We start from the raw sequence: 25,861 nt of genomic DNA on the forward strand, positions 1-25,861 counted from the left end.
GGCATATGCAGGGCACTATGCAGACCACTTCAAAGTGGTATGCAGCTGTTCTTTGCCCCTGCCACTGGTAGCCACCACCTCTCTCCCTGTGGTTCAGGCCTCCTTCCACTGCCATTGCCAGTGGCAGTATCTGACAAAAAAGGTGTTTGATCCCTCCTGGAAATGCAGATCTTTGGCTATTCAAAACTCATGGTTAGAGTATTCCAGTAATTCCTTATGTATTCAACCTTCTGTGTTCTTAATACATTTATAAAAGTTACTTAAGCCACCTATATCTGCATCTATGAGCTACAATAGCTTCTTCCAGAAATATACGCCTGGCAACAGTCTTCTGTGTTTAAGTTCAAGATAGGAAAACATTACTGTGTGAGCAGCAGGCATGAAAATATCTAGTTTGGTAAGTATATAGGCAGTTTTCTGCATGATGTTACTATTTTGGAAGAGGGAGAGTATTTAAGAGTACTTGAATATTCAGTATGTATACAAATTCAGTTTCTTCCAGAGTAAGAGTGCTGTGATTATTCTGCAGTGACTGTGTGTGAGAACACTTGTACTCCACCTATGCAGAGCTATTCTGATCCATTTCCTCCCTGACAATTCCTAACTGCTCACTAGGCTAAAGAGAAAGTTAGCGTGAAAATTCATCTATTAAACCTTTATTTTTATAGTGAGAACAGTTTAATGATGTTAGCAAGGACCTTTATCTTTGATGTAAAAAGGAGAGCACTTCCAGAAGAGTTTCCAGAAACCATTGCTTGATGCCTCTGCTGAAATTGCTGATGAAGGATGGCAACACATAAGGCTTCTTCCTTTGAAACTCTGCTCTGAGACATCATCACTGCTCCGCTGTCATTTGTCTTGAGTCTCAGTTGCCGGCACTGAGTTCTGCTTTGTGGTACCATCTGTCTTTGCGGTTCTAAGTGCTGGTTAATGGTGGTTTCTTCTGCGACTGCAACAGAGCCTGGTTTCGTGGTCCCAAACAGCAATACTGAGAGATTATGGCCCATGGCATGCCTCCTCTAAAACACCTCATATTGGCGTATATGGAACGAAACGGGATGGACTGGCCCCGTTCCCCATCATCTCTGCTCTGGGTGAGCCCCTCAAGCATTACACAACTCATGACCTTTACGGTTAACTGATGATGTACTGACGCACTGTGCTGCCTGAAGACGGCCGGGCTGTGCTATCGGTACCCTATACCAGTCCATAATCTTCGCCTGTGAGCGAACACAACGCACAGTAACACATTCTAATACAGATCAGCCTCCCCTCAGGCGAGCACACGGCAGTACACTGACCATGGGCGGGACGAGCCCCCTGAGGTGTACCAGGTCGCCATGCCTGTCATTTACCAGCGCGCTGCAGCGCGGCCTTTGAACGGCCGCACCACCGGGCAGAAACCCCGGGGGGCCTGCGGTTCAGCACGGGCCTTCCCCCGCTGCCCCTGCGGCCAGGGCTGGCGGCACCCCGCGGGGCCGGGGCCGCAGCCGGGGCAGCAGCTGGACCCGGGCCCTGCCCCGCTCGGCGCCGGCGGGAGGCGGCGGCGCTGAGAAGCGAATCTTCCCGGGCTGCCGGCGCCCAATCGGCGGCGCCCGGTTGCGCGCCCTGCGGCGGGGAGCGCCGCCGCCCGGCGCCCGGCCCGCCCCTCCCGCCGCCCCGCTCCCGCCGGGCACGCTGGGAGCGGTAGTTTCCGACCCGGCGGCTCCCCGCAGGCCGGCGGCGCGGAGCGCGGCCGCAGGGACTACAGCACCCAGAAGGCTGGCGGAGGCCGCCCGCCGTCCCGCCGCGCCGTCCCCGGCAGTGCCTACGATCCCCAGCGCGCCCCGCGGCGCGGCGGCGGGGACCGGGAAGGAGAATCCGGTCCGAGAGGGAGCGGGCCGGCGGGGCGCGGCTGCGCAGAGCGCGGCTTCCTGAGTGTCTGGTGGCGGCGGCCATTTTGTGGTGCTTCTTCCCTCTCCTGTTCGGGCTGCGGTGTCGGGACCTGGCGAGGGGGCGAGACGGAGCGGGGGGAGCCGGGGCCCTCACCCTCACCTTCGCTTCGCCTCCCTGCGCGGCGGAGCCCCCCCTCCGGCGCTGCCCCCGGGTGCAGCTGAGAGCGGCGCTCGCCCACCATTATGGAAGACGACGGGCAGCCCAGGACCCTGTGAGTGGGTCGGGGACCGCGGGGGGAGCCGCGGGGCCGAGGCGTTCCGGCGGCGGGGAGCGAGCGCTGGCGGGCCCTGGGCGGGGAGGGGCGGAGAGGGCCGGGCCGGCGGCGGGGCGAGGCGGGGAGGGGGCTGCGCTCCCGGAGGCGTGCGTGGCCGGGCCGCGGTGGGGGCGGGGAGGCGCGGCCCGGGTGGGTGCGTGCGGCGGGCGAGCGCGGGGCTGGGAGGGCGCGGGGGGCGCAGGGGTCCCGGGGGAGCGGCGGGCGAGGAGCGGCGGGCGCTGGAGGAGAGAGCGTGTGAGGGAGGGATGGGAGCGGGGACCGGAGCCGGCGGCGGGCGGGGAGAGCGGGTGTCGGCCGCGGAGCGGAGGGAGGGGAGCGGGGCCCGGGCGGCACGGGAGAGCGCAGCTGCCGGCGGGGGGGAGGCGGGGAGGGCGCAGCCTGGCGTTGTACCGGTTCGGGGCGAAAAGGGGGGAAACGGGGGCGGCCGCCGTGGTGGCGACGGCGGCCAGGGGACTCGGAGCTGCCTAACGAGGTCTGTGTGCAGTGCCCGGGGCAGTCCCGCTGTCCGGCCCGCGGGCACAAGCCCCTCCCGGGGCGAGGAGCGGGTCGGGCCGGGCCGCCTGCCCTCGGGTCCCCCCTTCACAGCCGTCCCGGCCTTAGGAAAGTTCTTTGTGTTCTCCCTGCGGCGGGTGGGACGGGGAACGCCGTAAAAAGGAGACGCTCTATGGTGGGCAGAGAGGAAAAATTGTTTTTCCCTCCGGTGTTTTACAGCGTGGTTTAATAACAGTCTCGTGGGCCCTGGCAAAGAAATAACTGTATGTTGGCCGTGTCTCTCTAGGCCGTGTTTAATCAGTTGGTGGCTGTCATCTGTTTTCTGTTTAAAAATATAAACTTGAGCTTTTTTTGGTGGTTGAGTTCTTTTCAACTCTGCAGGTATGGTTTTGATGAGTTTTCTTTGTCCTGTTGACTTATATGAGGGGGGCTGGTATGTATGGTTAAGCACTTGAGAGCACATAATTCTGTCGATTATTTTTACTAGTTCATAGATTTTGAGTTTCCACTTGCCAAGGGGTGTTATGTGTAGTGTGAACAGTGCAGTGTTCAGGCTGCCTGTGTAAGAAAGGCAGTCTCAACAGTGCAACGTGCAGGCTGCCCATACAAGAAACGCAGCTCAAGGCAGTGCAGATGAAATCTTTGTCTATTTAGTTTTTGGGACAGTAGCCTTCAGAAAGGCTTTCAATGGTAATTTGGACTACAGGCCACTTGAAAGAAACTACTGAAACAGAGTAAAATACCTCTGAATTTTGTTTCCACTTCCAAAATGATGACTTGGCATTTAAAGCTTTTCAAGGCAATTGGTGTTTTTTCTCCTTCCTATGCCTGTAAAAGTTCTTTTAACTTGTTTATGGTGTAGTGTAAGTACTTATCCAGCCCTTGCTCCCTGAGATGCATGGCTTAAATAGGCATATTTTAAATGCTTTCTGTGTTGACTACCCAAATGGTCTTGAGTTTGCTTGGCCCCGATAGTAGATGTAGCTTTTGGAGTGTTGCTTTAGAATGAGAGGAGGGAAAAGGGGCAAAGTTACACAGCATTTTACTCAGCTTTATTTTCAAGGTTCCTCTTTTCCTGATTGGCACCTTTTATTTTTTTGTTAAAAAAAAAAAGTGCTCTATCCAGACTAGGTTTTAAAATGTTCTTTTAGATGCAGACTAGGTTTTAAAATGTTCTTTTACTGCTAACAAGTTTTGATACTACATTGGGAGTGAGTGGTGGTTAATGCATCCATTGATGACCTGACTTAGCCCATAGTTACTGACAAGGGAAAAAGAATACATTTGTACTAAGATTTCTGAAATAGTGTCTCTACAGCTGCCCAAGATGTTTTATTGCACACATGTGACTTTCTTCAATTTGTCAAACTAATAAACATCATATACATTCATTTCCTAGTAGTTTTTGAGTAAACACAGTCATGTAAGGTTACTTTCTTATGATGATTTGAGGGCTTTTTTTCATAGAACACAAAAATTCTGCTGTGGCATTTCTTGCATCGCCCTCTTGTCCCTCCTTTTATCTGAAATATCTTTAAATTTAGCATTGCAAGTTTTGTTTTAAAAATTTTTATCCTGGGTAATACTTTTCATGTGCAGCAGTTATGATCTCTCCTGTAAATAAAACTCACTGATCCTGGGGTAAGAACAACTAATAATACTGAAGTTGAACTCCTTGGGGTGGGTGGGTTGGTTGGTTTGTTTTGGGGAGGCAAGTAAGTGAAGAACAAATTGTTTCAGTAGCTATTTGACCACCTGCCTAAGCACTTGGCTGATAGTTTAAGTGATACTTTATGAATGTGTTGGGTATTTCATTTACTCCTTCAGGAAAGAAACACTAAACCTGTAGGGTAGGAAGGAGTTTTCTTATTTAACACTTGCAAGCCATTTTTTAAAAGGAAAACCCCACCTAACCACTGTTCAGCTAACATTTATGCCCATCTTAAATATCTCAGGAGTAATAATTGTTTCAATTTGCAGTACTTACAGAGCTGTTATGTTGTTTTCAGTCATAATAGGTCTTAAGAATTCAAAATATTTTCTGAGGCTTGATGTAGAAAATAGACACCATTTGCATTTTTATTTCTCACATTTCGTAAGTAGTAGGCCTTTATAGAAATGTGAAGAATAACATGCAATATTTTCTGCCAAAAAGTTTTTCTTGCTGATCTAAACAATTTGAAGATAACTTGAGAAAGGGAGACCTTTTTGTAGGATTTGTCACACCCCTCAATTCAAGTATGATACATGAAATTCACAAGGGGTAACTTTTTAGATGGTCCTCAAATGAGCTGTGGGCTTCTATTGTTTAGGGTTTTTTTAATAGAACACTTGAAAGCTCAGTTTTCTGTGAGTGCTGTTGGGTTTCCTTCCATCCCAAACTGTATCAAAGTCCTGTTTCCACTTTAAAGTGGAAACTAAACTATCAGAAACCAAATGTGTTCCTAATATTATCAGCTGTTGCTGGTAACTCAGAGAAAAGTTTAAAATGTGTGTGTGCTTCTTTTTAATGGTTTTTAGAAAAAAACCTTAACAGTCACCAGATACCTACAAGTTGTTATATCCTTAGCCTTGCCATGGTGTATTCTGGATGTCATGAAATGTGGATAGGGTGCAGAAGTAAGACTTCAGCTGTGAATCGGGAGCTGGGTTCACTTCTCTTATACTTTCTTTCAGTTCAGCTTTCTTGTAGAGGAATATTGTCTGCTAGTGGAGCCTACAGAGTGTGTTTTTCTTGGTATCATTTTATTTACAGTAGTTCACTACCACTAAACAGAGGTGCTGCTAGAATTTCAGTGGGCTCTTTACCACATCAGTTAATTGGTTATCATGCTTTCGTCATTTAAGTATGAATCTGCCATTTCTTGTATGTTGTCTGTGTGAGTTTTAAAACCTGTTTACTATCTTTCCTCCAGAGAGTATGTAGGGGAGTTCTGTGGACTTTAAAGTAGTGGCTGTAAATGTCCTTTTCTTCCCTACCTGTCTATGATACAATAAAAACCTGTTTACCTTCACAAAGAGGATTTTTCTGTTCAAGTCGAAGAGTTTAATTCTAAAACTTGCTACTTGCTGATACGTGATTCTTTTATTCTTTAGATAATTCTGCAAGACCTCTGAATTTCAAATACAGTTTGTTATTCTTTGTGTTGTCAGCAGTATGCAGAAGTGTAATATATTGAAATTTTTATCAGGACATATATTTATATATATGGTTTGGGGTTTTTTTGTATGTGTTTATTAATTGGTATTTAAGTGCTTCAAACTTACAGAAGGGAACAAACACTATTGCCTGTATGCAAAAAGCCACAACTTTTGCTGCCCTGTCACATTAACCAAGACAACAGCCTATAAAAGTATAGTAAGTGCTTCTTCTCTGTTGGGATTTATAATTTTTTTTAAAAGTTTGAGTAATATATCCTCTAGAATGTTACAAAACAAGAAGGTTGAAATACCATGCAATAGCATGTTAAAAGCCATGCTTTTTTTAGGGGTGGTTCTACCTATTTTGATTTCATTAAGTAGAATAGAAAATACTGTGCTATGTTATATCATGTATAAATATAGATAGAAAGGGGAAAACTGTGTGCACCAATAGGCTGACCATACGTGGTGGATGATTAGCATCAGCTGAGGGAAGCTTTGTGTTTCCAGAAAGGTAAGGTTTCTGTTCCTAATGTGTTGAATATATTTCTTTCCTTAGTTATATAGTGTTGAAACACTGTACAGTGAAGATGCTTGCTTGTATGTTTTTAAGTCATCTTTAACTGTACTGAAGGAGGTAATGGTTCTGCAACCTGCTGTACTTCATGACATGAAAGTAACCATCGACTTTTTAGTGTATTATTTCAGATTTGTAGAGGTTTGTATTCCCGTATTTTATATGCAGTTCAAGAGATTTAGGTCTCTGTGGATGTTGTCCTTGTTACCTTGAACCTTTTATTGTGAAGTATTTTTAGCCTGTGTATTGCTCAAGTTTGAGTGTTAGCAACTTGTGAAAGGTGTTAATGCCTTCTGATTATGGTGATAATCAACATCAAGGCAGTGTTTATCATGTCCATTAAATCTCTAAGTGTATCATTAGGACGTTACATCCCATTTGAATCTATCAATCAGGTCATCCAGAACCACACTGCTGATTTTTATGAAGGGGCACCCTGTTTCATCTCTAGTGCCGTGAGTTTATAGTGCAACGTTCTTGCTCACAGCTATCTTGATGAAGACACAGTGGTGTTGGAAAACCACCTAATATCTCTCCTAGCAGTTAGTGTAATCTATCTTACGCTAATGGAATAACTTTCTGAGGAGTGGATTTCCTGGCTTTTTTTGTCAGACCAAGAGGAATTCTTCAGGTTGCTTTTCAGAGTTCTTACATTTCCAAAGTACATACTAAAATTATGCAGAAGAGGCTTGTTAACTGTACTCCTTACTGTATCTGATTTTGCACTAGAAATAATGTTAATAGGACTTCACTGTATTTAATTTCATGTCAGTGCTGCCGTACAGGTGTGTATATCAGCATGCTGTTAAGGCATAGTGTTAACTAGTAACTGTTCTATGACATACAAAGGAAGCAAGTACTAGTAATAAGTTCACAGCAGTACTGATGCTTTATGTGGAAATTCCTACTGGTAATTGCATTTTCCATCCAATTTTAATAGTATTTACAAAGGTTAATATTTCAGTTTCAAACTATGAGTGATTTACAGTTTAATCTTGGTGAATGATTAACAAAAATTTAGTTAAGGTTTCAGAAAGAAGGTATGGATAAATGTTTAACTGCAAAGTTTTCAGAATAGAGAATTAAAACATGATGGGCAATTTGTCCTGCAGTGGGTCTTAGAGGATTCTGTAGTTCTTAACTTCTTTACTGAAATGCTTCATAACAATACAGGCTTCTATTAATGACTTTTGTTAATTCATACATGTTTAGTAAGAAAGTAAGGAGTACCTGAAAGCTTTTAATGGGTGTCTCTATGTTCAGGTGGTGTGATATATAAGAAGCTCACTCTAAATATTGTGTAGCATTTAAGTCCTGACTGAGAAAGTGCGGAACTGTTCCATAGTTGTTGAAAGAATAACAACAAAACCAAAAATCTGTTGATATCACTGTGTGGTGTTCAGATGAAAACAAATAATGTCCATTTTAATTTTGCTGAAGCTAGGTGAAAGTCCAGTTGTCAAACACAGAAATTGCTTTTCAAAAATTTTAAAGGGATGCCCATTAAGCAAAAGTAGTATCATTAAGAAAAAGTAGTATGCAAATTGCTGTACTCAAAAAAAAAAAATAATTTAAAAAAATTGCCTTATGTAAGATGTAAGAAATGCCAGTTTACATTTATGTTCATCAAAGTGGATGAACAGCTGAGACTGACTTCAGTTTACTGTATTGTGACATTCTGTAGTAGATCAGAGTAAAATGACTAAAATGTATATTGTTTCAGCAGCTAAATCACAAAAAGTTCTGCTCATGTTATTGGTTGCATTTGAATACTTAATGTCTTGACAGGCTTACGTGTAAAGATAATGAATGACCCTGTGCTGTTGACTTTTGAGTTTTGTTGCTGCCAGAAGCCTTTCTCTTAACTGATTGCTTTGTTTACAAGTTGGTTACAAATTAGTCACTTTTTTTTTAAGAATTCAGTTTTTCGTTCATGACTTTGTCAGCCATCTCTGTGACTTGGTTTTAATTTTTATGTGTGAAATGTAGCAGAGTATCTAGAAGTAGTTCTGAAACTCTATTTGATTTCTGACTGTCTGGGTAAATCTAGGGCTCTATCTAAACTTGACAGGTATTTCAAAACTTGGAATTATTTCTAAGGCTTTATAAATAAAAATGTCAGGCAACAGGGGTGATATTGACATAACACTGCCAAAATTTTGGGGAGTTTTACAGAGTTGGTAGCTGTTGGGATAGATGCTGTGCAGAATATTTCTATGGCATAATGCTGCATAAATTACCTTCCTATTGGTGAGCGGGCTGGTTTTCCAAATGTTCAGGAGAACAGAAAACTCGAGTTGGCCGCTTGCAAGGCAGCACAGTCAATGTCTGATAGCTACTACTGAACTAATAGGAGTTAGATGTGGGTTCGTACCCAAATTCAGAAGTAGTCTTGATTAGATGCTCAGTGGGAAGTGAAACTTAAAACGTCTTTCCCAGTTGGTTGCTTGTTCTACCCAACATTCTTGAGCAATGTTCTTCATGCTTTTGACATTTCTTTGCCAAAGAAATGATTGGCACTAGATATTGGTGTCCAGTATTATGTCTGACTCAAGCTTCATATTCTCATTTTTGTGGCCAGCTTTATAATTTAGAAACCACATGAATACTGCATTAAAACCATATCATGAAATAATTTGTAAATACTGTTTTTAAGATACCCGGGATATTTAAAGGGAGATTTTTCATTGTCATTTAAGATTTTAAAATCATAATTACATTTGAAAAGATGAAAATCACTGGTTTAAAATGCTGGTTTTTTGTTTCCTTGTGTAGCTATGTAGGAAACCTCTCCAGAGATGTGACTGAAGTTCTCATACTTCAGTTATTCAGCCAGATTGGACCATGCAAAAGCTGTAAAATGATAACAGAGGTAAGGCCTTCCACATCCAGGGGGGTAGCAAATATAATGTAACTTAGGATAAAGTTGTGCAAAATAAATGGAGTTGGGTGCTGCTTTTGACGTTACTGGTAGTGGGGTTTTTTTTAGGTTGATTGTGTGTGTGGCTTTGGGGACAAGTTTTTGCAGAAGAGACCTGTTGTTGTGTATAGTCCTGTACTTTAGCCTGTAGCCCTGACATACCTTTTATTAGCTTATGATGAGAGTCCACTTTATTTAAGTGACTGTTATCCCTCTTTTCAGAACCATGTTGTTCTGATTATCAGAAACCTTACTACTTCAAGTGTTATTCATGGTTATTTTGTACATTTTTCACTTTTATTTTAACATAAGCCTCAGTAATCTTCCCTCTTGAATAAATGCTTCGTCACCATGGATGAAAAGTAAAAAATGCATCAAAATAAGTTTTGCTCTTCCTGAGCCTCTTCTGTGCCAGTGTGAATAGCTCTTCTCTTCACCTATCCTTAATTTTTTTCTTGAAACAAAGTGACAAAATTTCCATAGTATTCCAGATAATAAGGTCTTTGTTACAAAGTGTTGGTAAGTATTAATACTTTCTTCCCTCTGTTGTAAATACTCTGATACGATTAGGGTTGGTAGCCATTTCTGTGATCTTGTTCACACATCTTAGGCAACTTCTTGCTCCCTAATATTTTTCCTTCCTTGTGCCCATTTATAATTGATAAACTTTGAGCAGGCAGGGACTAATTGGAACTTTTGCTAGGTTTAGTTTTTGGTTCTTCAACTCTGGTTTTCTGTATGCTCTCCCTACTTTTTACTACTTCATGTGCTTCATACTAACTTGTAATTACAGATTTCCTGAGTACAGTCACGTATTTTTTTTGGTCAGGATTGTTAATGAAGGTATCAAAAGGCAAGTCTTGTGACCAGATTTCTTTAGGAGCACTACTAGTAACTCCTCTGTGGTTGTCTATTCCTTTCAGTGTGACCCACTGCTTTTTTGGCTTTTGGCTGCTTATTATCCACCTGATGCTTGTTAATCACTCTGATCTTTGTCTTAACTAATAATTTGCCTGGTGGCATTCTATTAAAACTTTTTGGTGAAGGTAAGAGCTCTGCCACATTATCTGGAGAAAGATAACAGAAGGATAACAAAGCATGGTTATTAGTTTTTCTCTGAAGAAACAGATTTGATTGTCATACACTTGAGAAATAAGGTACTGCTGCTCCAACCTTTGGCTGATCAAGAGTTGTTAGCAGCAGTTTGATTTCCTGAGAACCAGATAAGAAATTTCAGCACTCATTTTACCTTCAGCTAGGCATTGTGGTTTTAAGATTTCACATAACTGTAGAAATAACAAGTGAGAGATCTTTGTGAAATAAGTAGATAAACAAAAAGCTACTTGCAGCTATATTAGGTTGTATGGAGGTGAACGCACTGGGCTGACCTTAGCACCTGTCACCGAGCAGTCAGCAAGATCAGGTTGGATTCTAGACTGCAACTGGCCTCTAGCTACAGCACTTTTTAACTGTCAAAATACCTGTCCAGTCTGTCCTTATCAGTGTGTTGTAAACTTTTCATAGGTACTGAGTTATATTTAAGTGGTTCTTACCTGTCCATTGTTACTACCACCATCAGTCAGGTTTATAACTGAGTGTTTTCAAAACTTTTGTGATCCCTCTGCCCCTTTAGCCAGGCGTATTAACTGCTTGCTCACTCCTCATTTGTAGAATACGTGACATGAACATGCCAAATGTTTAGAGATTTCAAGAGCTTATTTTGGGGGTATGTAATACTCAAGGGGGTAGTATGACAAGCATTTACAGGTAAAGATCTGGGCATCTGCAGAAGAGGCCCTTAAGTTCAGACAAGTTCTTAGTGCTAAAGGAGAACTCCCCACAATCTAAAAGCAGAATTGCACTTCAGTTGAAGCATAAACTGCACTAAATCTGCTAAGGTTTTAAATGTGTTTCGCGAATGTTGTGTTCATTGCAGCAGGAGAGTAGTGTGGGAAGCAGGGTGAATTAAGACTTGCTGTTCTGGGGCATCTGGGATGAATGTGCTTTTAGAGCACTTCATGGCTCTTGTGACAATTTTTTTTTTTTTTAGGATCTCAGGTGTATTTTCTCTCATGTTCGTTTTGCATCAGTTAACTGACAGTGTTTAGAAGGATGACTTCAGACTACTTGATCATTTTAGATATAGAAAGGTCTTAGGATCAGTTCAGCTCTTGGATCTTAATAGCTTCCCTTCTTCAGATGTCGATAGAAGGATGTTTGAAGATGTAAAATCCAGTTTTACCAGGCAGAACTAAAATTTTCTTATCCACGTAAGCATGTGTGAATTTTCGGAAGTTAACTAGTTAAACCTGGTGGAGGCCTACTCTTGTGTTAGAGCTGTGCTTTACCTGACACTGGGGGAGGCTGATGTGCAAGAATACTGATGGCAAAGCAGTTTCCTTATGTGCTAGAGCCTTTCCTGTCCATTGAAGAAATAATTTGTTTAGTTTAATATTGGTGTTTATCATCTTTTGGTCCATGTACATGTAGTTAATGTAGCTATTTTGGTGTAAGGCTTTAGGTTTTGTAGTCTTTTACATCTTTTAGGCAGATTAAATCCAGTGTTAAAGTTGGCATTCTAATAATCATTTCCACTTGATCAACTTACCTGAAAACTTTTATGCTCCTTGCACTTAATGCTGTGGTACGTTTAATGTCAGTGAGGTTTGTCAATTAGTATTTTTGTTAGTGATTTGATAGGCCATCCTACAAAAACAGGTTATACCCAAGATTTAAAATTAATAATCAATTGATGAATATCTTTTTCCCTCAAACTGTTTTGAGCCCTTCTAAAGGGATATTTCCCAGTTGCTGGGTATAACATTTTTTCACTTGAGACTGAGAATATGCAACTTTGCTGTCTGCTAGTAATTTTTCAGGCAAATAAAAGGAAAGACTTCGTAAGGAGGAGAAGAGAGGAAATTGGTGAAAATGTACCTGGGGAACAAACTTATGAGTCAGAAGATCATGTTTGTTCTCTCCATTCTTCCCCTTTTTCCTCCTTCCATCCGGTCTGCAGATCACTCTTCTAGTAGAATTACTGTTAGTTTACTAAACTTAAAAGTACTGAGCCCTCATACAAAGTAAATTATACTTCAGCAATTACTAGACCTTTAATAAAAATTCCATCTTAATCATTCTTGCATTTAAGTGTAGTGTCAAAGGCTATTTCATAAATCTAATGCAAATTGTTCTTAAAGTTTCTAGCTATAAGTAATATATTTTCCTGGATTTTCTTCTCAGCAACCCGATAGCAGAAGGGTCAACTCTTCTGTTGGATTTTCTGTTTTGCAGCATACAAGCAATGACCCTTATTGCTTTGTGGAATTTTATGAACACAGAGATGCAGCTGCTGCATTAGCTGCTATGAATGGGAGAAAAATTTTGGGAAAGGTAAGTTGCTTACACTGTAATCTTAGATTTAAGGAATATAGTTTGTAAAAAAAAATGATAGAACTGTGGGCCATTCATGTTTTGAAGATGTTTACCAAGTTTAAATATTGTTAGAATAATATTTTTAAAATACTGACCTAAAAAAGTGAGTCTTGTTTATGAAATGTTATCATTTGTGATGTTCTAACTACAACAGCATTTTGTATGGAATGATGATTTGTAAACATTGGCGGTTGTAACCCACCCCTGAATGAACTTACGAAATGTAAGAATTTTTGTGAATTTATACTAAATCTTATACTTATTTTCAGGAGGTCAAAGTAAACTGGGCAACAACACCAAGTAGCCAGAAAAAAGATACATCCAGTAAGTAAAGTAATGCCACAGTATAACTTCTACACAAATACTTCACAATGTGGTAATAATTAGTCCTAAATGCATTTAAACATAACTTTTCTCCTTCCCATCTTGTGTTTAATAGAATTTTACAAACTAATTCTTCTGTTTCTGCTTTACAACTGGGGAAACTGGAGTGGACAGATTAAATTGCTGCTACTCATCAAATGGAATCCTGGGTGTTCCTGGTTCCCAGTGCTGTGTGCAGAGCATCACTTTCTCAGGAGCTGAAATTTTAGATAGCAGTTAAATATTTGATTAGTAAATTATTTATTTTCAGATCACTTCCATGTGTTCGTTGGGGATTTAAGTCCAGAAATAACAACAGAAGACATCAAGTCAGCATTTGCTCCTTTTGGTAAAATATCGTAAGTATCATTATAAACATTTCCAGTATCAGTTAGAAAATATTACAGTGAAAATTTGTTTCTGAATTGAAATGTTATTTCTTTAAAAAAATTTAGATCATTTTTCTGATGTTAATTTCCTTATGTTGGGTGGGGAGTAAAGAGGGGTTATTGTTTCATATCAGTATCTGTCATGATTGTAAATGCAGTAATGTAATTATGCTCTGGTTTTGCTGAAAGCAATGTGCTTTTAACCTAATTATATGTTAATGTACTTCAACTTTTTATTAATATTTAATTACTGTTCCTAAGTGTGACTTTTTGTTGTTCAGAATGTGTACAGAGTAGTGACTTGACAACTGGTGTATATTGCATCCTCAGTGTGTATTGTATGCATGCATACTGCACTTCATAGGCAGTACAGAAAATGGGCAATTAGCTACTTAAAATCATATTCTAGTTGAATAACTTGTGAATGTTTTGAAAAAAGCTAATACTTATGAGAATGAAATATTTTTTGGATGGTAACAGGGGATAAATTAAGATTATAGTATTTAAATGAAAGAATGGTGGATTTACAATATGTGCACGTTTCTGCCAGTTAAGAGAATGTTTCTTTAAACTTCTAATAGATAATGGAGGTGATACTACATCACCTGGTGTTTTAATTGAACATATTTAACATTACAAGAATCCTTGAGTGCTAAAGAATGTCTATCCTTAAGAGTACTGCTACATAAGTCTGTTAAATCTTATATCAGTTTATTAAAATCTTTCAAAGTTGCACATGAATGTTTTTGTACTACTTTACAGGAATGTATTTCTAAGAACAAAATTCTTATTTTTCTCTTGTTCTGTACGCATATTTTTAAATGAATCATAAATCTTATTTCTTACCTCTGCTATTTTATTTACTTTGCTTTTTTGTCTCTTAATGTGGTAAGTAGTACTGTTTTAAAAATCAATTTAAAGAGAATAATTCAGGTTTCTGTTTCTCAATCTATATTTATACCTGAGACCTGCAGTTTTTCTAAAGTCCAAGTCACAATTAAAAGTAATAGCATTCTGGTTATTTTGCAGAATTGCTCATAAGAATGGACAGGATCTTGAAGGCTAACTGCAAGGAACTGTGCACACTGGAACTCAGTTGTAGATTTTTTCTCATTTCTATTTATTCTTATTATACATTATTTATATATACATATTTTAGTATTTACATTTTAACATTCTATATTCAGTGCAGTTCTATATTTCCAATCATTTTAACTTACTCACTAAAATTTCTGTGTAAATTTGTTGTTTTCGTACTGGTGTGCTTAGCATTGTTGTTAGTTTTATTCTCCTTTCTTAAATTTCTGAAAATGTCAATTTTTCAAAATTTACAGCTACCCAAACTCCAAAATGATGGTAGAGAATTGACCAAGAAAAATAAAGAAATCTGTTAACAGGCCATGTATGCCTTTTAATTCCTATTTTTTCCTCTTTTTCGATTTTTTAAATATTTCATATATTTTGTATCACTAGGCAGAAGACATTTAACTATTTAGAAAATGCATGGTAAATTAGATAGAATTGTTACAGTAATTTATAGAACAGTAAACCTTAGCGGACCCTAGACAATAGAATATTAGAAAAGGAAACTTTGTTTCTCTTATACTTCAAATTTGAACATTCTAGTTTTAGCCAGTATAGGTTATGTGGATAGGTTGCATGTTTATTACATGTTATTTTTTTTGTCCTACTGCTTTTTTCTAACAGGTAAAGAAGCAATAGGGAGAGTTCAGGAATGACTGTAGTTTTAGGGCTAACTGAATTTATAAGAAAAAATTATGCTCACAATACAGTGTGTGTGGTTCCTTTTAGTTTTTATTTTGCAGGTTATTAATATTACCCTCATATAGCTGTGCTTCTTTTCACAGGGATGCACGGGTAGTTAAAGATATGGCAACTGGAAAGTCAAAAGGCTATGGTTTTGTATCTTTTTATAACAAACTGGTGAGTAATCATGATGTAGATTTAAAATAATTGCCTGTTTCCCACTTCTGGTTTTGCCTCTCAGTTTATGTGTTCGCTATGTGTCAGACTTCCCCAAGGGAAATAAATTTGCATGTATGGGACAAATTGACTTTAGTCCATAACTTATTTGTGGTTAAGGGCTGAAACAATTCAGATGACGGTGATGCTGTGTGAATATTGCGAAAAAAGATGAGAGAACATTGTGAAAGAAGATTCCTGAATGCGGAGAGCTTGTTTAGGTGTGTCAGGGTAGTTCAGCTTAGTCTGTGGAACTGTCTGTCCTACAGTGAGCTGGGTGCCTGGTCCGCTCAGTAGCACTTTGGGTTGCTTAGCGGAGAGGCATTGTGCCAGGTCCAGTGCGTTTCCCTGTGTTAAGGTAGGAGACCCTGCAAAACGACATCCTGGAGCCCTCAGTCCGAAGGAGTGCGGTGCCATGCTGCGCAGCAGGGTTTGGTGTTTGCCAGGTTTGGGGTTCATGCCAAAGCTCAGTCTTCCTGGGGTCGTAACGCAACCAAGTGTGTCATAAACTGCTTGAGCTCTGCATCGCAGTAAAGCCCTCGGTTGGTCCTTTGCTTTCTTAGAACATTTTGAAATCTAAGATGGTTCTTTGTCTTGAGTAATTAATTTGCAACTAGGAGTTGATTCTGTACTTCTAAAGCATTTTGCTTATGTGTGTTGTAAAACTGAAGGTGGTTCTTGGTTTTGTGTTGGATGGTGATACGTAATGGGTAACGTTACATATGCTTAGGAAAAAATGCTTCTGACAAGTGACTAGTATCCCTTTTTTAAGGATGATGTTTGTAGAATGTAATTAGTATAGTGCTGTGCCCTATCATTTATAACAATACAATGGACTCAGGAAATAATTCTTGGTAATTTGAACTTAAATGTCTGACAGCATAAGAAATTTGTGAGAATTATTTGGAAAATTGAGTGGTATGTGTTTAAGGGTACACTTAGGATAACACAGGGAAACTGTAAACTGTTTCCCTTAAGTATTTTGTATAGGAAAAACACACGGTTAAGGATTTTGGGTGTATAAGCCAGTTTGTGTGGTCAGAAGGGCCTACATGTCAGGACACTTTCTGTTTTCTGCATCAGTTATCTGGAAATGCATCTTAAAAGACCAAGCTGTAATTCCTTTTCTTCAGACTTGCAACTGTCAGAAGATAATTGGATGCCTTGTTTCAGAGTGTGTTGCAGTTGAAATAGACGAGAGGAATAGATGTCTTAGTTCTTTGTACCCCTCTTCCCTTTATCACAGAGTTGTGCTTGGTTTCTGTGACTGTAGGGGAAATGTTGTAACCGTCATACAGAATGCAGAGTACTGGATTATTTTAAGACTGAGCCATAAAACCTCCTAATTTAAAATCTATTTCTTCGGCAAAAATAACAGATGAGTTCTAAATGTAATACTAAATAGTGCTTCTAAAATGTATGTCCTGATTGATGTTCATTCAAACAGCACCTGCACCTATAGGGTTACAGTACAGCCATCCTGAGCTGATAGTTTTAAGGCCCGTTTTTCAGAATTTATTGTCATCCTGCTAGATTTGGGGAAGTGGGATATGTTCCCAGGCTTCAGGTACTCTGGCATTAGGTGCTTCAGCCTCAGGTCTTCATGCACACCACAGGAGAAAATTAAGCTCCTACGTGGAACCCGAAGTTATGGCATGAGCTCCATTCCTTTTTTGTTGTAGCAGTGATCCTCAAGACTGGCAGCAAGATTCATTAGAGCTAGTTTTCCTTTCCTAGTCAGTTTGTAACTTACTCGTTAGGTTTTGGGAGCGAGGGTGCTTGGATAAGTTTTTGTCGGTTTGTGGGGTTTTTTTTGTCTGGTGGTTTGTTTTTGTCTTTTAAGTGTGTTTTTTTTTCTTATAGGTCATCTCTCATAATTTCTTCTTTGTATTTATGTATTGTCTTCAAAATGAGTATACCCTGTGTAATTACAACTTAGGAGGATCAAGGTCCTGAGTGATTTGAGTTTTGAGACCAGGCTGTTACAGCTGGAAGCCTTCGGTGTGAGGCAGGACGATGCTAGTTCCTCACCTTTAACTTGTCCATATGTTCTCTTGGTCCCTTGTGCTTGGAGTTTTCTTTCTTAAGCTTTGTGCCCTTGGGAAAGCATTCCAAACATACAATACTATTTGCTCTGCCTCTCTTCTTTCAAAGTGACTGGGGAAAAACCTGCTTCTTGCAAGTGTTAGCAAACTTCTCCCTTGCTTTGCTTTCTAGATGTTGCTGCTTACAATGTGAACTTAAAGATCGTCTTCTAATTTGTGCTTAAGATAAGAAGTTAAGCCACGCAGACCATGGACTCTTTTGTACATGTGTGTGTTCATACAATGACTTTAATATTTAGAGAACTTACAAAGCAGTGTTCCCAGACATACATTGTATGCCTCCAGAGGGCAGAAGAGAGGATGGGACAGGGTGTGTGTGTGCAAATAATAAATAAAAGAAAACTTCCATGCTCAATCTGTTTCTATCTCAGCATTACAGTCTCTTAGTAACTACCATTCAGCCTTCCTGAACTTAGGTTTTTTCTGCCTAAACTTGATGTATTGTGTTGAGTGCATATTAAGATTCTGAAAAAACTATACAATGTCTTTTGCAAACACATACTGCATCGTTAAGTGTTACTTGGGTTACATCTGAGAAATTGTTCAGTGAAGGATTTTGATAATTAAAGTCTTTCCTGACTTTTCATCTGTTACTGTTACATACATTTTGTGTATTATATTTTTAATACAATCAATTGGCAAAATTGTTTGATTTTTTTTTTTAATACAACTAAAATTATAGTTGTTTTATTTTGGTAATTGCTTCTGACGTCTGTATGAATTCGTACTTTTTGCGCTGCCTTCAAATATTTTAATGCTGATGCTTGTTGTGTAGAGGTAGTATAGATATGACTGGTTGGCTTCTAATGTCTGTGTAGGAAATGGGGATGGGAGGAAGGTTTTACCAAATCACTTGCGAGGGCCCTCTCTGTAACTGGTGGGCTTTATGTTACTTCATTTTTGGCTGCTTACTGTGGTTGTTCAGAATTTTATATACTTCTTAGTGCTATTGTTGGTTTTGTCAACAGAGTTAACTGACAACCAGTCTGTCTTAGAAGTAGACTTGTACATACTGCTTGTTTGGATGTGTTACAATCTTTATTTTAATCTCTTTAGGATGCAGAAAATGCTATTGTACACATGGGAGGCCAGTGGTTGGGAGGCCGTCAGATCAGAACTAACTGGGCGACACGGAAACCACCAGCCCCCAAAAGTACACAAGAAAGTAAGACGTTCATTTAATGTTATGTTGTGTTCGCTGTCTTTCAATGGAGGAATAACGCATGATGTTGCCAAAATTGTCACTTAATTACATATCTGGCTTGACTTCCAGATCTTAAGGAATAGACTTTTTGGTATATTGTATCAACATAGTGGTGGTGCTACTGGTCTAGCATAACATACTGGATGTGTTTGTTAAATGTGTAATTCATACTTGTGTGCAAGGTAAGTATCTGGGACTCTGTGGTTGCTGTTAGCCTACTGCTTAAAACCAGCCTTCTCTCTTTATAGATAATACAAAACAATTGAGATTTGAAGATGTAGTAAATCAGTCAAGTCCAAAAAATTGTACTGTGTACTGTGGAGGAATTGCCTCTGGGCTAACAGGTATGATTTGTTATATTTCTTTTTTATTATTGAAGCATTTTTGGATGCCAAGATGGTGACTAATTCAAAAACATTTTATGTTGTAGATCAGCTTATGAGACAGACTTTTTCACCATTTGGACAGATTATGGAAATAAGGGTCTTTCCAGAAAAAGGTTACTCATTTGTCAGGTATGGACAGAGGAAAAGAAAATCTGTGATTTTCTTCATGTAGTAGTGTTTCATCTTTCTGTAATTTTATTTGATTGAACTTCTGCTGATATGTTAAAAGCTGTCACCATATGTTCATAGAAAAATTTGGAATTTTTAAAAGTGGCCACCAATCTTTTTGCCTGAGAAGATGAATATCTGTGAAAGCAAATCTTTTTCTCTGGATTTCCTGTATGTATGGAGTTACTGTTTGTTTAACAATCAGGTGAGAGTACTATAAAACATAACATTAGTTTGTTTTTATATCCTTTAGATTTTCAACCCATGAAAGTGCAGCACATGCTATTGTTTCAGTTAATGGAACCACAATTGAAGGACATGTTGTTAAATGTTATTGGGGTAAAGAATCCCCTGATATGACTAAAAACTTCCAACAGGTAACTGCACTTTAACCTTTTCATCGTATTGCAAAAGCAGTTATATATATACCTGTAATGCCTTCCCAGTTACAATAGCTATATTTTGTGGTAGAGTTTTGTGAAATTCCATGTTCTGCCTCAGTTATGTTCCAGTTGTTCATCAAATTGGGCTAGCAATTTTGATGGAATATCTGTTACTGTCTTCTGGATATGATTCAAGATAGGGAGAAACTGTGAAGTAATGATTCTTGCTCATTCACTAACTGCGGATGAGGTTACTATCCAACCATATATTCTTTAGTATTTCAAACACACACAGCTGTGTTTTTCAGTACAAGGATCTAATTAAGTCCCGGGGATGTGTTATTTTTCTGATCTCATTATTGCTGCTTGTAGCCCTGTGATTGATACAGCTAAAAAGTGTGCCTTCAGCAGCACAAAAGGAACATAAGTCATCTCTAGAACCTGAAGTACTATGAATTATTCTCTCTATAGGTGGATTACAGTCAGTGGGGGCAATGGAGCCAAGTATATGGAAATCCACAACAGTATGGGCAATATATGGCTAATGGGTGGCAAGTACCATCATATGGAATGTATGGCCAAGCATGGAATCAACAGGGTTTTGGAGTAGAGTGAGTAATTGTATTTAATTTTTTTAGAATATTCCAAGAATGTTATATCTGAGTTTCAAGCTCATTTGGTTCAAGGTTTGCACGAGGTTTCAAGCCTTAGGTGGACTCCCACATGCTTAAAATTTGTTTTAATGATTTCCATGGACCAAATAATGGGGTGAGTCACTCTGACCTGTACTTCGATTGCACATTTTATGTATATAGGTATTTTGAGACTTGAAGGCACAAAGACCTGCTGCTTTCAGCAGTAGAGTTTTGGATGGTGGTCTTGCCTGATACCTAAAAACTTTCTGGTTTCTGACTTGAGATGGTGAATACTGGAGAGTGTGAGCCCGGGAGCCCAGCTGTTTGCCTAAAGGGTTCCTAACCCTGGAGGAAAGAAACTGTATACTGACACTCACTTGTGCAGTTTCAGAATTTGGGTGGGCTTTATACTTGATCTCTTGAAGACTAAAGTCTGTACAACAACTTTTTGTTTTAACATACTTTAAAAATAACTTCTTTGTTTATGTAATTCTTCATAATCTCTTGCCAATTAAACACATTAAGCCCTGCTAAACCTATCGCTGGTATTCGTGCCAATTAGACGTTGAATTTTTTTTTTGCATTTCTGCATCACTGATGTTGACTTATAGCCACCTGCGTACTTGCCTTTGGAGGCAGTTGTCCAATGCGAGTAGTACCCAAGGATTGTGGGGCTGTTTTTTGTTCTTAAAAAGCTTATGATATTTTCAAGAATCACATGTTATAGCACTTAACCTGAATTACTCGTTAAAGAGAAGAAGAAATTGTTCTGTTTTGGTATGAATAGTAGTGTAGGAAGTATGTTCTTGTGTTTTGGGGTTTTTTAAGTCTGTTGTGTAAACAACTTGACTAGCTTGCATGATTATTTTGCTTCTTCTTTTCCTTTCCTTTTTTTAACTGTTTTGTTTCTTTTTAAGCCAATCTCCATCTGCTGCCTGGATGGGTGGATTTGGTGCTCAGCCTGCCCAGGGACAAGGTGCTCCTGTAATACCTAACCAAGCTGGATATGGTATGGCAAGCTACCAAACACAGTGAGCTGGGACTCTGTTTAAAAGTGTGTATTTCATGATAGGCTGCAGTTTCCAGTGACATTCTGAAGACTGGAATGTAGACAATGAAAAAAGAAAATATTTATTTTAAAAATGGAAATGTTTGGAACCTTTAGCACAGCTTTGCTTTGGTGAAGGACACAAATGTCTTCTAGTTCTGCCTTTTTAAGTTTTTGTTCATGATGGATATGGACATGTTTTTCTTTGTGTACAAAAATTAAAAATAAAGTCAATAAAGACAATTCTGACTACAAATTTTGATATAGTAGGAGAAATGGCTAATGGATTTGATCTTTAGGTTACCATTCCATTTTTTTTTTTTTGGTTCTGTCTTCAGTGTTTTATATCACTGTGCTTTTTAAGAGAAATGACGTTGAAAAGCAGCAAGTTGCTTTTAGTTGAACATAACATCCTGAAATAAACTGTGGACCAATCATTACAACCTGCTAGACAGTATTGATTTTTCAAGAAACCTATGGGCATAGCTCAGAAAGTATGTGTAGGTCTTGGAATAATTTTTAAAAAAATACTTTTTCTACATGCTTAAAGAAAACAGTCTGATACAAAGAGTAGTTCAGTCTAAAATGAAAAACAGTACTGTCTTGATAACTTCACATAACTTTTACTGTCCACATTCAGGCACACATTAAAACTTTACGGCGCTGGTTTGCTTATTAAGACTGTAGTGATTTGCATTTAATTTTGAGAAGTAAAAACGTTTTTGCAAGTATGTTGTTTGTATTCAAATCAGACAGTCATACTTGTGCTTTTACATAACGTTTGAAGGCTACACATTGTAAATATTTCATAATTACAGTGTTTCAAAAGCATGCTCAAACATAGAAGTAGCAATGTAATTATTCAAAGTAATACTTAATATACTCTACTGCTTTAAATGCAGTGGATTGACAAGAATGTGCAAGACTGACATTTCCAAAGTTGGCTATTATGTAAAGTTACATAAAGAACTATAACAAAGAGCCTTAATTTTAATTTCATAAATTTTAATGCATCACCTTTTTGTCATTAGAAATACAAATTTTTTGCTTTACATTATTTGGTATGTAAATACCTTGGTTAACAACCTTGTAAACCTATTTCAAGGTTATTGTAAGTTGTATAGTATCTTGAGTGTTTTGAAAAATCTTGATGTTTTTTAAGTCTAGAAATATTTTGCCCAAGAATTTTTTAACAAGATTGTTAAAAACATCTTATTTTAGAGAATATTCAATGTGCCATTTGGTAAATGGAGATGCAGTTGAAACAGTACACTGAGTTGTGACTTATTTTTAATTAAAGTTTTTGTCTTTATGGGTGGTTTGCATGTGATGAACCTGTACAGAGGCTGGGTTGTTTGTGTACTGAGTGTGTAAATGGATAAGTCATGAAGATGTTTAAATGGTATACTTGGGTTATTTCTGAATTATTTTATGGATACATTGATATAAACTGCCTCAATAAATTTGAAGTTTAAAATGAATGTAAGTTAGATATAAGTACTGTGTCTTACCTGTGACAGCTAGGGGGTGCAGATGTTTCAGCTGTATACTGAAATACGCTGAGGCAGGCACAATTTAAAAAAAGGATGTAGGATTTGCAGTGATAGTTTAGTGAAGCAAACTTGCATTTTAGAAGAAACAGAATGTTTGATTTGAGAGATGATAGTTCTGAATGAGTATATTTTCTCTTTTCTGTTTCTTACCATGCAGGTGTTGCAAGCTAGAATAGATTTTGAAATGGAAACTTGCAGTTTTGTTAAACCCAGCCAGGTTGTGCAAATAACTACACTTAATGCTGTAGCAAATCACATGAGGTTTTTTCCCCCTCCTCTTCTACTTGACATGCAAAATAGTACCTTGACTTTTAGATGAGGTTGAAAGTGAGATGTACTGGAAGAGCAGTTTAGTCCGTTGGTGCAACTGTACCCAGAGATACTTATAACTCTGGGCAACTAATGCATGCAATAATGACTGAAGTTAGTGTGGAACCATAAGTGCTTGTGATGACAGAATTGGCCCTTTATCTCTGTTTCTCCTTTATGGTATATGTAATGTTTTTCTCCTCAAGTTAGGAACCTTGTCTACAGGAATTTTGTTTTTCTATAAATTTTGTATATATGTGTATATCTACGCGAGGATCGGCCTATACATTGTAGTTTGGGGGGAAAAAAAATCCCCACAAGTAAGTCTGCATTTTTGTTATACTTACCTGGTTTAAAAAAAAAAAATCACGAGTCAGTAGATATATGAATTGCAAGTTACTTTAGGATTTCTTAGACTTCACTTGAAAATTGAGGTTTCTACATAATTCTAGGCGTTTGCCATATGACTACGTTTTGGATGCATGCTGGTTTGTAAGCAGTATGTTCTTTACGCGCTACTGAAGATGATGCAAGTACATTGCCACATAAATGCCCATATAAATGGGTGTAGGATTAAGGCAGTGATCTTTCAGGTCTCAATGTGTAGGTCACCTTAAATCTATATTATTTAATATGCCTGCTGTAGAGCTGGGCCGTACCTGACCTGTATGTATTTCAGGATGGAAGTTAGGATATACTTTTTCATTTAAGTCTTCTGTCATTGATTTTTATACAGCTTTTCTTTAATGGTGATGTTTCTTCATAGACTGCTCAAGATACAGGAGTCTCCAGTGTCCTTTAATGTTTCTATAGCACTGCGAGGAACGGTTGTAATTTGGATTGCTTTCTGCTCAGTAGCGTTCATAAATACATCACTGACAATTTTTTGGCACCAAAGAGCCTCTTGCACCATACTGCTTTTATGAGTGACTGTTAACACTGTTGTAATTTCTCTAACTACAGAAATCAACCACTACCTAACCCCTTACCCCTAGGATTTGGGTTTCAAAAAGTATTGATTTATCAATGCTTAAGTTGATGCGTGCAACCTGAAGCAAGGTTGTAATCTGCATTTGCAGAAAATGTTAAATAAAAGTGAAACATGATAAAGGGCTTATCCTGTATTGTCATCTGTCAAAACATTGTCCCTCTTTGCTGTAAAACTGACAACAGGCATACAAGGCTGAACTTGTAAACTATGCACTTGCAATCATGTAAAAGATGGTTTATTTAATTTTTTTCCGTAAAAAAGTTTTGTATTTTGCAGACTTGCAGTAGTAAGGCTGTAAATCTAAGGTTACATGTAGCTTTTCATCAGTCCTGCCTCCTTGTGTATATTTGTTAACAGTTTTCAGACATACTTTTCTGGTAGAACCTTCTTCCTTACTAAGATAACTTCATGAGACAGCTATTCACTGTATCAGAATAATTTCCTTCATTTCACTCGCCAAAAAAGTCTCACAGTGAATAAGGCTTAGTTTTGCAGAAAATGAGTGATCTGTTTTTCTTGTGTTTGTACACAAGGAAGCAGACTCAAACTGTGTGGACATGATTAGTGTCTGATCTTCTTAATTATCTGACTGTTTTTGAACAAGGGCACAAGTCTTTGTTTTAATCACATGGAACTGTTTCCTGGTCAGCAATAAACAATTTTGTTGCACTGTTCTTACATTGCAAGATACAGGCAATCTTTTATTCAGTATACTTCAAAAAAATGCATGGGGTTTGTAAAGAACTGCCTTGTTCCAGCTTGAATAGGTACAGTTTTGGATCTGGATTGCTGCTGTAGTAGCAAAAGGAAGTTGTTCTTTTGAAACTTCAGTGAGACTCTGTTCTGATTGCATGTGGTGCCTGTTGAACATTGGTAGATGTAGGGATTTCACTGTGTAATGGCATTTCTGTTCATAAAAAGGCATCTGCAAGGTGATAGCTGCTGGGAAGGTCTTTGTTGTGTTTCATTTCAGCCAGCTTTTGTGAATCCAGTTGATTGTTTGAAAAAAAGAAGAGTGTTTTTCAGTGTCACATGGATAAAATTTCCACCACCACTTCAAAGAAAATGGTGAAGTGTTTACTGAATGTTTTACTTCAAAAAGAAACAGGACTTTATGTTGATGGGTGAATATTGATTGTGTCATGTTTCAGGGGATGTATGCTGATCTAGATCATGGGTGTGACTGACATGCTCTGCTCACTGACATTTAAAGTGTCATGACTCAAAAATTTGACATCAATAATAATTATTTGAATACAAGTTATTCTTGCTTAAATACACAGCCACTCATGCTTTGATTAAAGCTAATCTGAATCTTGCTGGTTATTAAAATATTCCTGGTAGGCTGTGGGAAGAAACATTGGTTTACCCTTGTATCTTAATATTCAAGCTGTCAATAAGACATCAGAGTTGGATAGGCAGTGTTTTTTCATGTAGAAGAAAAACACTTACAGAGGTCTGTCGGGGAAGTCAGTGTAAGCTGATTTTTCCATAGTGATGGCTGATAACATTTGACTGTTTCCCTTTGAAAACAAGGGATCGGTCACTGTTCTTTGTATGAAACCAGGTC

General features: G+C 38.8%; 1 protein-coding gene across 5 annotated transcripts; it reads left to right on the top strand.

The window, feature by feature from the left end:
• Window positions 1-1,805: 1,805 nt before the first annotated feature.
• On the top strand, window positions 1,806-24,413 carry TIAL1 (TIA1 cytotoxic granule associated RNA binding protein like 1). 5 transcript variants are annotated; one of them, XM_055721221.1, is made up of 12 exons: window positions 1,806-2,146; window positions 9,195-9,291; window positions 12,583-12,732; window positions 13,044-13,098; window positions 13,409-13,496; window positions 15,395-15,470; window positions 18,671-18,779; window positions 19,067-19,162; window positions 19,249-19,333; window positions 19,626-19,749; window positions 20,227-20,366; window positions 21,308-24,413. In XM_055721221.1, exons 1-12 carry the CDS (start codon window positions 2,118-2,120, stop codon window positions 21,423-21,425), a joined length of 1,167 nt encoding a protein of 388 aa, XP_055577196.1. In that variant the 5' UTR covers window positions 1,806-2,117; the 3' UTR covers window positions 21,426-24,413. The 5 variants fall into 5 exon arrangements, with proteins under 5 accessions (XP_055577196.1, XP_055577197.1, XP_027667989.1 ...); XM_055721222.1 differs by having other exon boundaries at window positions 12,634-12,732; XM_027812188.2 differs by lacking the exon at window positions 1,806-2,146 and adding an exon at window positions 5,965-6,059 and having other exon boundaries at window positions 12,634-12,732.
• The last annotated feature ends 1,448 nt before the right edge of the window (window positions 24,414-25,861 follow it).

This window comes from Falco cherrug, chromosome 9 (genome assembly GCF_023634085.1).
Source record: "Falco cherrug isolate bFalChe1 chromosome 9, bFalChe1.pri, whole genome shotgun sequence".
NCBI lineage: Eukaryota > Metazoa > Chordata > Aves > Falconiformes > Falconidae > Falco > Falco cherrug.

Excerpts from the sequence above, each read along its gene's own strand:
- TIAL1 (XM_055721221.1), top strand. The coding sequence starts at position 2,118 with ATGGAAGACGACGGGCAGCCCAGGACCCT. Across the intron at positions 12,733-13,043 it reads GGAGAAAAATTTTGGGAAAG|GAGGTCAAAGTAAACTGGGC; the intron begins GTAAGTTGCTTA and ends ACTTATTTTCAG. Across the intron at positions 13,099-13,408 it reads CCAGAAAAAAGATACATCCA|ATCACTTCCATGTGTTCGTT; the intron begins GTAAGTAAAGTA and ends ATTTATTTTCAG.